At 40.0% G+C, this 15,686-nt stretch overlaps 1 protein-coding gene across 1 annotated transcript in view; it reads left to right on the forward strand.

Annotated features, from left to right (window-relative positions):
- The window catches only part of LOC111563110 (solute carrier organic anion transporter family member 5A1-like), a 42,139-nt gene extending 28,195 nt beyond the window's left edge, over positions 1-13,944 (forward strand). The window contains exons 5-9 of the mRNA XM_023262027.3: positions 898-1,096; positions 5,076-5,235; positions 6,949-7,193; positions 9,026-9,090; positions 9,731-13,944. Of these exons, the coding sequence (XP_023117795.1) occupies positions 898-1,096; positions 5,076-5,235; positions 6,949-7,193; positions 9,026-9,090; positions 9,731-10,239 (1,178 nt within the window). The 3' untranslated portion in view covers positions 10,240-13,944. The remainder of the gene's footprint in view (positions 1-897; positions 1,097-5,075; positions 5,236-6,948; positions 7,194-9,025; positions 9,091-9,730) is intronic.
- Positions 13,945-15,686: the final 1,742 nt, after the last annotated feature.

The following is a 15,686-nucleotide window of genomic DNA, read 5'->3' on the forward strand; positions in this document are numbered from 1 at the left end:
AAAAAGAATAAAAATCATGTAAATTAACCAAACTGTGGCTTAAAGGTGAGTTCTACCTTCATCCTGTGAATATTTCAGAGTTCCAGGTCCTTCAAGTCCATAGAGGTGGATCCAGATTTATCACTTTTTAATGGACTTTTCCAGAACTTCATCAGTCCAGCAGATAGAACCGTGACATTTAGGAGGAGGAAAATCTGAGTTTTGGTAGAAACTGACACCAGATCAGTTTAAATCCATCCAGGCGTCTCAGTCTGAACACTGGAAAGAGGAAAGAGAGAAAGAAACAAAACTGTCCCAAAAACACATAAAACAATCAAAATGTCACATTAAACGACAAAAAGGAGACACAAAATGCCTAAATTTAGACACAAAGCAAAACAAAGAGTTATGAATGAAATTATTAAGTGGTGAAGATTAAAATCATCAAAAAATGCCTCATTATTACAACAATTTCTGCGTTCACAGCATAAATATGGATATTTATGTGGGGATTTGTTGGGTTTTAGCTACAAACCGCAGTAAACTTTGTGGAGTTTTTAAGCCACAAATGATAATAAATTAACATTTCACTTTCATGTACAACATTGTCAGTCTAATATTTAATTTTCATGTTTGTCTAATTTTTCAGGTGCAATATTTCATTATCATGTGTATATTAGTATAATTACCAGCATTAGATTAGACTTTTATTTATTTTATATCAGTACTGTGTCATTTATAGCATGTTTTATGTCATTTTGTTTAGTTTTTGTCATTTTTCATGTTAAATTCAGGTTGAACCACATTTTTTCTCAACAGTTTCATGTTTCCCGTCGTCGTCCACTGAGTTTGGAACCTCTAGTTTTACTGCTTTGACCAAACCTGCGTATTAATGGGGATTAATTCTTCCCTCCTCAGGTGTGATCATCGTTCCCAGCGCCGGCGTCGGCATCGTCCTCGGCGGCTACATCATCAAGAAGCTGAAGCTCGGAGCTCGCGAGTCGGCCAAGCTGGCCATGATCTGCAGCGGCGTGTCGCTGCTCTGCTTCTCCACGCTGTTCATCGTCGGCTGCGAGAGCATCAACCTGGGAGGAATCAACATCCCCTACACCACCGGGTGAGTCCAGGACGGACAGAAGAGCTCCAGCCGCCCACACAGAAAAACACAGTTATGAAAGAAAGAGGAGTCTCTCTTTTTACCTCCTCGGCTGCTCTGTAGATCCAGTTTAACGTCCTGTAGCTACAGAGAGTTTAACATTCAGACAGCAGGAGAAGTTAACATCTTCAGCTCCAAATCACAGGTCAGACGGTGTGTTTTCAGCAGAACCTCATTCAGAGTCCTGATAGCCATTATTGGTAATAAAGTAAGAACAACTAGAAAAGCCCCCAGAGAGTGCAGTCCTCCTCCAAGGCTGCTCATTACCCCACATGGCAGAAATGCAGTGGGGTTTTTTGGTTTTTTTTTAAATGCAACATTAATTTTTAGTTATTGATGATCAGAAATCACAACAACATGGAATGTGGTTATTTAATGTAGATGAACCCACAAACTAAATGACCTTGCTCTGAGCACAGGCGTGTGTTCTGCATGTGTACGTTATGTACGGATATCGGATCACGTGACCTAAATATGTAGCGGGCGGCGGGAATTGATGTGACTCAGAAACACCCCCACAATTTAATCAGTTGTTCCTTGGATCATTTCTGACTGATAAGTCCTGATAAGTCCTCAGAGGTGGATTTGTAGTAGGATCACAATCATGTGATCGTCAGCAGGCAGCTGATGTAGTGTTCACTTGTTGTCATGGTTACAGTGACACTGTGCTGCTATCTGGCAATGATACAGAAATATTTAACAAATCTCTGGATCCAGACTATAAGCTGCATCACTGCCAAAATCTAATCACTTGGTCCTTGTGTCATTTCTGATCTTCACTGAAAATTTCATCCAAATCCGTTGATCTGTTTTTGAATCATGTTGCTGACAGACAGACAGACAGACAGACAGACAGACAGACAGACAGACAGACAGACAGACAGACAGACAGACAGACAGACAGACAGACAGACAGACAGACAGACAGACAGACAGACGCTGATCATCACATAAATTGGCCACGTTCCTTGGTGGAGCAATAACCGATATTTGGAACTGATATACATTAAATGTTTTAACATCACGTTATAATAGAGAACCTGTCGTCCATAATTATCATTCTCTATTAATAAGGATGATTGTGGGATCAGCCGACAAAAACGTTTCCAAAATGACTGAAAGTTCCAAAGCGACAAAAAAATTGTCCAAAATGACTTAAAATCAGAAAAAAATGACTCAGGCATTTTATGAAATGACTCCAAACATTTCCAAAGTGATTCAAAATTCTTCAAAATGATTACAAACTTTTCCAACATGACTTAAAAATGCTTTAAAATGGTTCAAAAATTGTCCAAAATGACTTAAAATATGACAAAAATGACAGAATTCTCCAAATAGTGTAAAATAGGATACAGTGAGGAAAAAAGAGCCCATAGTGAGTAAAAATGAGCCTGTAGAGAAGAAAAATGAGGACACTGAGGAAAATTTTGTCTCCAGTGAGGAAAATGAGCCCAAAATAAGGAAAATGAGCACACAGTGAAGAAAAAATGTCTCTACAATGAGGAAAAAGGAGCAACGTTTGAATAAAATTGAGCCCGTAGAGAAGTAAAATGAAGACACGATGAGGTAAAATTTCTCCACAATGAGGAAAATGAGGCAGCTTATAAGGTGATGGGTGTTTTTATGTTTCACACAGAAAATGATCCGTCCTAAAGGATGCGTTCCAACATTCTTTGCTTAATACTCTGGGTAGAAACAGAAACATCACATAAATGATCACCAACAGTAAAAACGCTGAATTCTGCTGAGTCTTTCCTTCGACACACTAAACTGATTTTAGCTAACGGCGTCTTTTAATCTTCCTGATGGACGCGCTGGAAGCTTTCCTGGATCTTCTCAGAGCTCCACCTGAAGCCGCTCGGCCTTTCTTCAGTCGTTTTTATCAGTTTTTATCGGCCCATCTGTGGCCGGGTGTTCAGACGGGGGCAGGATGGCGGCGAACGGAGGCGTTTCCTGTCGGACTCGGCGTCCCTGAGAGCGATTACATGGCGGCGATGGAAGACGTCCAAGGACAGCTTGGAGGAGAAGATCTCTGGCTTCCTGCCGGCCTTCCTCTTCCTCCCTCTGGCCTTTTTATTTCCCTCCCAGTCCGTTCTTCCAGCTTTTAATCTCCTCCCATTCATCTTCTTTATCTCATTATCTCTGTTTTCTGCTTCTTCTACTCGTCCTTTCTCCGCCATGCCGTCTTAGTTTGTCCTTTATCCTTCCTTCATCTTCATCCCTCTATTTCTAAACCTTCTGTCACCGTCTGTCCTGAAAACTGGTCTCTCAAAGTCAGCAGGAAAAAAACATTCAAACAGACCTGAGGAGGATCTACAGTAAGGAAGAGTGAGCAAACAATGAGGAATGATGGGGACAGTGAGGAGGAAGAGCGACTGGTTCAGGGAAGTTCAGGAATCAAGAAACTCAGTTGAATGTTGGTGATTTTAAGTCCTGAAAGGTTTGAGGAAGTTGATGATGGGGTTGTATTTTAAAGCTTTAGGAACATTTAAAAGTGAATATATTTAGCCTCAGAAACAAGAACTCAGGAATCATGTTGCCACAGTATCTAAGATTTAGTTAGTTTTATAGTTTGTTATTTGAGACCCAATATTTTTAGCCGAATTTTGCAAATTTCACGTTGTCACAACAGTCATTTTTTATCTTTTCATCATCAAAAAATGCCTCATATGTGAATCTATTTCAAAGATTCAGTATCTCCAGAAATAAAAGTCCAACATCCATAAAATGTGGTGAGAACAGACAGAATAGTTTCATCAGACCAGAACGACTGAATGGATCCAGCAGAAGACACCGTTTTAATGATTGGTCCTTAAAAATGAAAAAAAGTACAAAATATTCACACCAGGGTGGTCTAGTGTCTCCATAAAGTTCCTGTAAGTGTTTATCTACAGATGGATCCATGTTTCTACTAAAATACAGTTGAACATTTGTGATTTCAAGTCCTGAAAGTTGTAAAGAAGTTAAAGATATTGTTGTATTTTTAAGATCTAAAACTGAACACGGGGCTCAGAGACTCTCTCAGTTCAGACAGAATCCAGGAAACATGTTGCAGCTTCGTCTAAAACTTAACCAAAATTTTGTTCTGTCAAAAATGTTTGGCTGAATTTTAGGAATTTTCCATTTTATCTGCGAACCTGTTGAGAGGAGCCGTTACAGTCGTGTAGACGTCCAGTCGTCCGTTATTTCCCTCCATTCTTAGTGTTCTCTCCACAGCGTTTTTGCTTCTTTTTCATTCTTTTTCGTCACTGTTCAGTCTTGTCGTGCTGTGAAAGCTGTTGCTGACTTTTATGGTGTCTTTTTTCAAATTTTTCAGCATTACTGTTCATAAAACATCCCTTAACGTATTGTTTGTGGGTGGATTTTCCCCCAATAACTTAGAACACCGTGTTAAACTATTTGACAGAAATCTTCCATTTTTGTGTATTTGTCACACTGCAGTGATGTTTAGAGTCATATGCGGGTCTGAATGGTGAAATTACCAAATGAACTTGGTCATATGGTAGATTGGTAACTAAGGGGGCAATTACATTTTCACATAGGGCAAGATGGTCTGGACATCATTATACCTTCAGTAAATTAAATCATGTTCTAAAAACTGCATTTAGTGTTTCTATCACGCCTTACTCTCCCGTTTATCTCGCCTTTTTAATCACTTGTTTCTCTGTCTGTGCTCCTCACCAAGGAGAAACGATACTAAAATAAATTCCATGTTGTACAAAACCAAAGTTATTGATTAAAAACAAGCCCATTATTAGCATCTTACAGTTACTATGATGGTTAACAGCTCAGCTTGAATAAAACGTTTGGTTTAATATTCAGGCTAAATGTTGATTAAAACCACCAGACGCTGTGTTGTGATTCTACTTTAGCTCCACTAATCATATCAGTGTGTTCAGGAAAGCTTCAGTTTAAATGCTGGTTTCTGTTTCCTCTGCAGACCAACACTCACCATGACTCAGAGGAACCTGACCGGAGGCTGTAACGTGAACTGTGGCTGTAAAATCCATGAGTACGCTCCGGTCTGCGGCTCCGACGGCATCACCTACTTCAACCCCTGCCTGGCCGGCTGCAGCAGTGTGGCCAACGACAGCACCGGGGTAAGAAGCACCAGAACTCACCTCCGCTTTCCTACTTTCAGTCCCAAAGTCCAACAAATACACCATGAAAAATAAATTTAATGGTCTTCAAGACCTGAGGAGGAACGGCGACTGGTTCAGTGAAGTTCAGGAACCGAGAAACTCAGAAGAAACTCAGTTGAACGTGTGAGATTTTAAGTCCTGAAAGTTTTAAAGAAATTGATGATAGGGTTGTATTTTAAAGATATGGGAACATCTAGAAGTGAACATGTTTGGTCTCAGAAGCAAGAATTCAAGAATCATGTTGCAGCATCTGAGATTTAGTTTGTTTATTTGTTATTTTGGACCCAAGACAGGTCAAATATTTTTGGCTGAATCCATTTTAAAGGCTCAATATCTCCACAAATAAATCTATCGGACATGAAATGTGGTGAGAAGAGACAGAATATTTTCATCAGATCAGAACGACTGAATGGATCCAGTAGAGGACGATTTTTAAATGACTGGTCCTTAATAATGGAAAAATGGGCAAAATCTCTAAACCAGGCTGGTCTAGTGTCTCCATAAAGTTCCTGTAAACGTGTATGTATGGGTGGATCCATATTTCTACTGAAATACAGTTTTGGTCGACATTTCACCAACTTTTGAGGCTCTAACATCAGTAGAATCTGATGTGTGGAAAGTAAATGATATTTATCATTTCAAGTATATTCACGAGAACATTAATGAGGCAAAATCAGCCTCTATGTTGGTAAATGTCTACATGAATTAACATGAAGCATCTTGTAACTCTGCTCATCTATTACCAACATCTAGACCTCTATGAACATCTAGACCTCTATGAACACCTAGACCTCTATGAACACCTAGACCTCTATGAACACCTAGACCTTTATGAACACCAACATCTAGACCTCTATGAACATCAACATCTAGACCTCTATGAACACCAACATCTAGACCTCTATGAACATCAACATCTAGACCTCTATGAACACCAACATCTAGACCTCTATGAACACCTAGACCTCTATGAACACCTAGACCTCTATGAACACCTAGACCTTTATGAACACCAACATCTAGACCTCTATGAACATCAACATCTAGACCTCTATGAACACCAACATCTAGACCTCTATGAACATCAACATCTAGACCTCTATGAACACCAACATCTAGACCTCTATGAACACCTAGACCTCTATGAACACCTAGACCTCTATGAACACCAACATCTAGACCTCTATGAACATCAACATCTAGACCTCTATGAACTCCAGGTTCTGGTTCCTACCAATGAGTCCACATCAGCATTTAGTCTAAATATCTAAAAATTGGAACCTTGTCTGGTCAAACTTTAACACATCAGATTCTACTGATGTTAGAGCCTCAACAGTTGGAGAAATGTGGACCAAAGACTGTAATTTAGTAGAAACATGGATCCATCCATAGATATACACTGACAGGACCTTTATGGAGACACTAGACCAGCCTGGGTTTAAAGTTCTGCATGTTTTCATTTATAACAGTCAGTAACTAAAACTGTGTCCTCTGTTGGATCCATTCAGTCATTGTAATCTGCTGGATTTGATTCTGTCTGAGTCCTCACCGCATTTCATGGCTGTAGGAGTTTTATTTGTGAAAATCTGCAGGTCTGAAGACATGAAATTCTCAAAATGCCGTCCAAATATTTGTCCCAAACAGCAGATAATGAGTGATCTCTGTGTCCAGGTGAGGAACTACTCGGACTGCGCCTGCGTCCAGAGCCGGCAGGTGATCACGCCGTCGTCGGGTGGTCAGGGTGGAAACCAGCTGCAGCTCGTCATCGTGAAGACGTACCTGAACGAGAACGGATACGCCGTGTCGGGGAAATGCGACCGCACCTGCAGCACCCTCATCCCCTTCCTCATCTTCCTCTTCATCGTCACCCTCATTACGGCCTGCGCTCAGCCCTCCGCCATCATCGTCACGCTCAGGTACGCCCTCTACAGGCGTCAACTGGGAATTCACTGAACCCACACCAGCGTTGATAATATCCACAACATGACTGACTGTTGGCCACATCTCCAGGTTCCCCAAACACTGATCCTAAAAAGATCCAAACCTAAGAAACCTTATTGACTTTTAAGAGAGTAAAGTCGTCAAACATCACAATAAGACAGTAAGAAACCTACGTAGCAGCAAAATACAACCCAATCTCTCACCTATTTGAGCAAATTACCAAAGAAAATGGATAATGCAGAAGTCATTTAGTGATATTTTCTGAACCATATCAGCTACACATCACAATAATGCAGAACAAAAAATAAAAGGTATTTTAGTTTTTAACTTTGATAATTCATTGAGCAGATATGACGAGTTGTAGGACATGAAAAGATGGAGTTTCAATGACGGCTTCGTTTTTCTTTCATAGATCAGGCAGTTAGAAGCAGAGTGGTCGAACCCACAACAATCCAAACTGAGTTTTATATAATCCCTGTAATATTTTATGGTCTAGATTCTAGTATCAGAGTGGTCAAACCCACAACCCAAATACAGCGTTACAATGGAATGTTAGCCCATTCTGAAAAACACTGAACGTTGAACCCATTTTTCTCTAAAATTACAGAAAGTGAGTCAGACCTTTCTGCTTCTAACCCTTCATTTCAACTCACCCACAATCAGAGATTATTTGTTTGATATTCCAGATTCTTAATCAATGACATGATGAGAAATAACAGAGGAAGTTTCAGGTTTTTATCTTTAATAATTCCTCAGATATTGTTGTTGAAACAGACTCAGATTTAAATGTGAGCAACAATCAGTGGGCAAAACAAAGTGTTTGGTATGTCCATCTCAAATTTCACAAATATCTTTATAAATATCTGTTTTGCTCTGAAAACTTTTGGCAAATCAGAGAAGATCAGACAGGAATTCTTCTAAAATGTGATGATTTTAAAAATAAAACAACCCAAACGTGAACACCAGATTATTCAGGATTCTTCTCTTTGTTTCTATAAATCTCACAGTTTCTCCACGTTACTGAGGCAGGAACTTAAACCTGGTTATAGATATTTATGGGCAAGTTGAAGTTAATGTTCTCAAATGCATTAAATAAAGTGGTCAAACTGAACATTTAAAGAATAGAAGGTTTTACTGCACTTAACATGCTGCTTCTGTTTTATTCTAGACCTCTATGAACATCTAGACCTCTATGAACATCTAGATCTCTATGAACATCTAGACCTCTATGAACATCTAGACCTCTATGAACACCTAGACCTCTATGAACATCTAGACCTCTATGAACATCTAAACCCCCATGAACATCTAGACCTCTATGAGCACCTAGACCTCTATGAACATCTAGACCTCTATGAACATCTAGACCCCCATGAACATCTAGACCTCTATGAACATCTAGACCTCTATGAACATCTAAACCCCCATGAACATCTAGACCTCTATGAGCACCTAGACCTCTATGAACATCTAGACCTCTATGAACATCTAGACCCCCATGAACATCTAGACCTCTATGAACATCTAGACCTCCATGAACACCTAGACCTCCATGAACATCTAGACCTCTATGAACATCTAGACCTCTATGAATATCTAGACCTCTATGAACATCTAGACCTCTATGAACACCTAGACCTCTATGAACATCTAGACCTCTATGAATATCTAGACCTCTATGAACATCTAGACCTCTATGAACACCTAGACCTCTATGAAGCATTATTGTAACTTGGACGTTCTCCTGAATCTTCCTGTCAGCTTTTATTGATTATATTCTGCTGGATTGGTGGTGTTTGTGCTGCAGGTCTGTAGCAGAGCAGGAGAGGCCGTTCGCTCTGGGGATGCAGTTCGTTCTGCTCAGGACTCTCGGTGAGTGGAAACGTCGTTAAGTGTCTTTAAAAGCAGCGTCGGCTAAACGTTGTAAAAACGCTGCACGTTCTGCTGACCGACCGGCTGACGGCGCAAATCACACATTTGTTTAGTGTCTCAGACGTCCTGAATGAGGACAAACCAGGTCAGTTAGATTCCAGAATGCTGCCGTCAGTTTAAAAGATGTTCAGCTTCTGGTCCACTGGACAGTTTTCCTCTGCAGTATAAAAACCTGCAGCCTGCAGGTTCTGGCTGATAAATGGTGGCATTTTGGTGATTTTTGGCCTGTTTTGGTGAACAAACATTTATCATGTATAAAGATGTTTATAGAAGAACTTTTTCTTCATATTTGCGATTTAACTTTATGATATCCAGAGTTTTTGGAGCCAGAATAACATATCTCATCTTCTGCAGTTTTACTGAATCAACAGTCAACTCTCAGATTATTTTGTCAGTTTGAAATTCTTTCGTCTGTGGTTGTTTCTGCTCACTGTCTCTTTATCTTCCTTTACCCTCCCTGGTGTCACCCACTCTCCTTCTGTTCTTTCTTTCCCCTCCCTTTGTGTCTTTTCCCTCCTTTTTTCTGTTTCCTTTCTCTCTCTGTTTGTCTTGTCGTTTCCTCTTCCTGTTCTTCTCTCAGCTTACATCCCGACTCCTATCTACTTCGGCGCCGTCATCGACACCACCTGTATGCTGTGGCAGCAGGACTGCGGCGTCCACGGCTCGTGTTGGGAATACGACGTCACCTCGCTGCGCTTCGTCTACTTCGGCCTCGCCGCCAGCCTCAAGTTCCTCGGCTTCTTCTTCATTTTCCTCACCTGGTACTCCATCAAGTACAAGGAGGAGCGGGTGGAGCGTTGGCTGAAGCGCCACCTGTCGCCCGTCGACACCGTGGGCAGCCTGGTCTGCCACCCTGGCGGCCACAAGGGCCACGCCCGGACCCGGTCCTGCCCGGTCAACATCCCCCGCAGCGACCCCAACGCTCCGCCCGCCAACGCTCCACCGCGAGCCGGCACCCTGAACCGCGGCGTCAGCACCCAGAGTTGCCCCGGCAACGAGCTGAAAGCAATAACTCCTCCCCCTCCACCTCCTGCGGTGGCTTCGCCTGCACCGGCCCGATCGCTGGAACAAGTTTCAGTTCGAGTCTGAGCTCCAGATTCATCTGGAGATCCGGTCGGTTGGAGGCGACCTGGAGGTTCCTCTGATGAACCACCCACTGGTTCTGCTCAGAACCTTTTCTGATCTTCTGCTTGGGTGGTGGAAACATTGAGGCGAGTTCAGTTTGTGCAGACGAAGGCTCGGCTTCATCCTCATCAACCCTCAGCTCCTCCCACCACGGCAACATGTGCCTTCTGCCACCATGGTCCTCACATGTCCAGTAAAACACAGCCAACCCCAACAGATACCTCAGCTCCATCCTCACGTCTGCTTCTTCCTCTGTATTTCCTCACCGAGCGCTTTCTGTTCTCTGGACATGGCATATCTCAGAAAAGAAAAAACCTCCCCATGGAAATGTGACACACTGTTCAGTGTTCCAAACTGGAAACCGATGGCATGGTGCTACGTGAAAAACTCTGTTCGGCGTCCATTTTTTGTTCTTTTTTGTCATTTTTTTAGGGTTTAAAACACTTGAAAAGAACCGAGCTGGACAACAGGTCACCAGGATGGATTCCTGCTACACAACCACTCATAGTTTCACTGCTGAAAGTCGGATTGTTTGGCTTCTCTGCATTAAATGCATCCAGACTTCTGGATCACGAAACATTAGAACTGAACACGTAGGAAGACGAGTCGAACGTCAGCGTTTCTGGACCGAAGCTTGTTGGTTAAAAGTTCAACTGCAGACTTTTGTCCGTGAAAGAAAAAGATGCAGTTTGTGAGTTAAGGTTTGGAAAACTGCAACGAAGAAACAGGTCCAGGTCCTGAAACATCTCCAGATCACTGTCGAACTGCAGCTAATGATTGTTTTCTTTGTAAATCTACTGATTCTTCTTCACGCCGAGTCTTCAGCCGTGTTTCTGTTTTAGTTTTTATCACAACAGTGAGAATAAACGTCTCCAGTTTGGCAGCGAAGCTTTTCAGGTTCGAGATGTTTGTTTTTTTTTAACAAATTCAAGCAAAGAGCATTAAATGCCGCCACCTGCTGCTGTGAAAGAGGAAATGCAACAAATCCTCTTTCAGTTTTTATCTCGTAGATGGATAAAGGTTTGTTTCTGCTTCTGAGAGTTTTTTTAGCAGATAGCAAACAGCCACATAATCTGCAGCGCCACCTTCTGACAGTTAGACGGAAACACGGCTGATAAGGTCAAAAACTGTGAACGCCACACTTTTGTCCCGAAATCCCATCTTCTGATCCCATTCTGTTCAACTCGAAATTCCAAAACCCAAAGATATTCAGGTTTTAGTCCTATATACACATGTATGAATTTAAATATGTATTCAAAAAAGAGAAAAAAAGCAGCGAATCCTCCCAGAGAGAAGCTGGAACTGTTCAGTGTTTAGTGTTTTTACTTGATTCAGTTGATTCTCAGAGATGTTGTTGATTAAAGTCAGTTGACTAATCGTTTAGCTCTAGATCGCTCCACGCTCACCTTGTTCTGCCGGTTTCTAACGTAGTTCCTGTTCACAATCATTTTCACCGAAGTTCTTCAACCAACGAATCATGACGCTGGGAATTAACCGACGCGTCGTCGGGTGATTTTTAGTGCTTTTGGGATTTAAAAAGTCGTTTTCTTGAAAAAACAAAAAGCAAAAAAATCTGCCAGCGAGTTGAATTTATGTGATTATGGTTTTTTTTTTGTTTGTTTGTTTTTTAATAGTATAATCACATGGTCTTCATCCATCCATTAGACTCTTCCAGTCTTTTCTCAGAAGCAAGTGAACATTTAGTAGCCGAACTGGAGCTTTCCATTATTTCACATGATCTTCATCTGCAGAGAAAACAGGTTTAAACTCGTCTAGAGCCATGATAATTTCAAACTTTATCAGCGAATGAAGTTCAAAAAGCTCCACAGCAGCCGCTAAAAGGACCTTTTCTGCAAATGAGCCTCAAAATGACAACAAAAAGCAGCTTTAAAAACCAGACAATTCATGAAAACGAGTGGATTTGTTGAAATGTTGTTGACGCGGTGGCAGATTTTGATGCTTTTTTCTTTTTTTTTTAAATGAGACTTTTAGGACTCGACAGAAATCACTTAATCAGAAGAAAAAACTAAATCTCCTAATCAGACATCAATATTCAACCATTTAAAGCTTAAATTAGTTAGAAGGTAAAATAGTGAAAATGTTGTTTTCAGCAGCCAAGTGGAAGCAAATAAACCCTGTAATAAACCAGAGGTGCTGATATTTAACTTCTCTTTGGGTCTGTGTGGTTTGAATTTCTCTCTTTGAAATATAGAAAATGAAGGAAGGCTTATTTCTCTGTATAATAATTATAATAATAATAGAAATACTGAATTTATAGGTGTAAAAATTAAGTTTTTTTGTGAAATTAGACCAATAATGAACAAATTCCAACTAATAAGATTGTAAACATGTAAATAAGGAGATAAAATAGACACATAAAGATGTTTTTAAACCATCAAAAAGGAGAATTCAAACCACAGAAAAGCAGCTTTTCTCAGTTAAACATGTCCGAGTCGTCAATAAAATCAGGGAGGATTTGCTTCTGCTGTGGTTCAGATGAAACTTTAGAAAACAACGTGTTTTTTTCGGAACCTAAATGCGTTATTTGGTGCAGAGCAGCGTCATGTTAGACGCCTGCTGGACAAACCTGGAACTGCAGGAATGAAACTCATCAGAACGGTTTGTGTCTCGTCATCGTGGCATTTTTACTTTCGGAGACAATTCTTCAAACCGAAGCCGCAACGAACGAATAAAAGTCTCGTCCTGAAACACAAGTTAACGTCCTAAAGAGAGAAAATTCGGTTTATCATCGTGTCGATTTGTTCAGATGCACAGAAGCAAAGTACATTTTTAACCTGTTTTTAAGAAAAGCTGCAAACAGACCTGGAAGTATTTAGCATCTTTAGCAGCTAAGAAACAGTTTAAGAACATCAATATGCTGCAGAAATAATCATGTTTGAATCGTTACAACTTTATTATCTGGTAATCCAGTGAAGGAGCTTTAGCTGTTTGTAAATCCTTTCATTGATTCTTTAATTAAATATTACACTGCCTGCAGTTTAGGCAAAAATTGTCCAAAATGACCCAAAATTGTCAGAAATGACTCAAAATTGTAAGAAATGTGTGTTAAAGTTTGATCCACGTTTGTTTATCGACATGAAAACAGGTCAAATGTGGATAAAGTCAGAAAGCTCAGCTCAGTTCTGGTGTTTTTATCGACGACCTGAAACCAAACATCAAACGCTAAGTGATGCAGGATCTTTGTACCAACACGACGTCTGTTTACTGATTTACCCTCAGAAATAAAGGAAGATTTAATTAAAAGCTAATTATTTCCAGCAGAACAGCAACTCCAAGGACGGAACACTTTGTTTAGTTTAGTTCTGAGCTCAGAATCATTCAGTTTCAGTATTTTGGTCGTAGTTTGAGTCTTTAACGAGGAAAACGTCCCCGATTTAGTCCTGCAGCTGTTTCAGTTTCTTTTTACTGTTTCCATGTTGTTTCATGTCGTGATGTGGTTTCATTTCCAGACTCAACGAGCTCCTTCAGGCACGTTGCCTCCTCCTCCTCCTCGTTTTCTCTCAGTATTGTATTTATTTCAGACCAACAGTTTCTGACTGACTGCTGACAGGCAACATGTAGATTTGTGGACTCACTGTTTACAGATGCCTTCTATACTTGACTTGTGTCAATAAAAATGTGAAAAAACAATAAAACAGTATTACAGAAGCTGCTGCTTTTCTGGGTTTTGTCTCCCCCTGCTGGCTTTGAGGGAAATTACACTAAACACTTGTTTGTCAATCTGTTTCTTTAAATTACAGATAATTACATGTAAAAATCACAGAAAAATGGTTTGATTTACATGTTAACTGTAGAAAAAAAACCCTAAAACTGTAAATAATGTCCACAATAAATGTACAAATGGTCATTTGTTCTTTAACAATGTTTTAATTATAAAAAAATTACAATAATTATGCTTTTATTGTATTTAATCAGCTAAAAATATTTGTATTTCACAGATATTTGCTGACATTTGAAACAAAAATTCTGTATATTAAAGACTGAAAAAGGTGATTTTTAAAACCATTATTTTACATATTCTCCTTGTAAATATATGTAAATATATATATATATATATATATATATATATATATATATATATATATATATATATATATAGCAAAAACTGCAAAAACTCTAATCAGTCAAGTTGTCCAAAATGATTTAGTAGATGTAGATGTTCTCTGAAACACTGCCTGCAGTTCAACCTGAAAACGCTGAACGTTTCCTGACTCTTGGCCGCAGCAGAACTGCTCTTCACTTCCGACCACTGTTCCCTCTAAGCTGCGCGCATGCGCAATTGCGCACTGCTGACACGGTCTCCGCACACAGAAAATCTGCGCTGCGCACAAAAAAAAAATCCAACCTAAATTGTAAATAAAATAAACACGTAACAATTCATTCTGTGCTATTTTTCAATGTGAGTCAGTGAGTGACCGGTGACTGGCTGCTGCAGCCAATGATGCGATTCACATACGTATTTACCATAGACTGTATATAATGGTATTTACGCAGCTAATCAACGTCAGGCGTCCTTATGTGCAGCCATCGTTGTTCTCATAGATATGAATGAGTAGATAGGACACGCCCCTTTGAGCTGCGTGCTACAGCGAGGCTAAGCTAGTGGGGGCAAAGTTTCAGTGCATTCCGTTGATGTAGATGGCGTGAAAACGGAAACAACAAGTATGCCGGCTCACTGTGCTGCATACAATTACACACTACGTCGTACGATTGAGACAAGGAAACTTGGAATGACTTTTCATAGGTAAGAATAGTTTTTGGGTCTTTTTTCATTATGAAATCTTGTTGAGAGCTTCCAGTCTATGAGAGCTAACTAGTTAGCCACTAGCAAAACACTAAGGCGAGCTAGCAGCTTGACAACCAAATACCAGACGATTAATAGTAGCTGTAGTATAGTTGTACAAGCAGTAGTAGTAATACTAAAAGTACAAGCAGCAGTAGTAGTATAAACAGCTGTCAGAGTCGTAGAAGTAGTATCAGCATTTGTAATAGTATTACAAGTTGTTTTAGCAGTGCCAGTATCAGCAGCAGTTAATGTACTACTAGTAGTAGTCACATTACTATTACTACCACCAATACTACCAATAGTAGTTATAAAGCCTCACTCATGTATATCCAGATTACCATCTATGTTCTTCCTCCAAACCCATTTTATGATTGGGATTACAGGCAGTTCTTTAGAACTGCTCTCAAATAATTGAAATGTTACTAAACAAGGTTATACTTATCAAATTAAATAGCTCTGGTCTCCAGTATATTGGCGAATTTGGTTCTATGTACTTAATTTATTAGCATGAGTTCTTTTTAATATGTTGTCTACAGACTTAATTACTTCTCTGTCTACTTTTCTTACTCCATGTAGGTTTCCCAGAGACTATGGGTTGAGGAGG

This window comes from Amphiprion ocellaris, chromosome 10, assembly GCF_022539595.1.
Source record: "Amphiprion ocellaris isolate individual 3 ecotype Okinawa chromosome 10, ASM2253959v1, whole genome shotgun sequence".
NCBI lineage: Eukaryota > Metazoa > Chordata > Actinopteri > Pomacentridae > Amphiprion > Amphiprion ocellaris.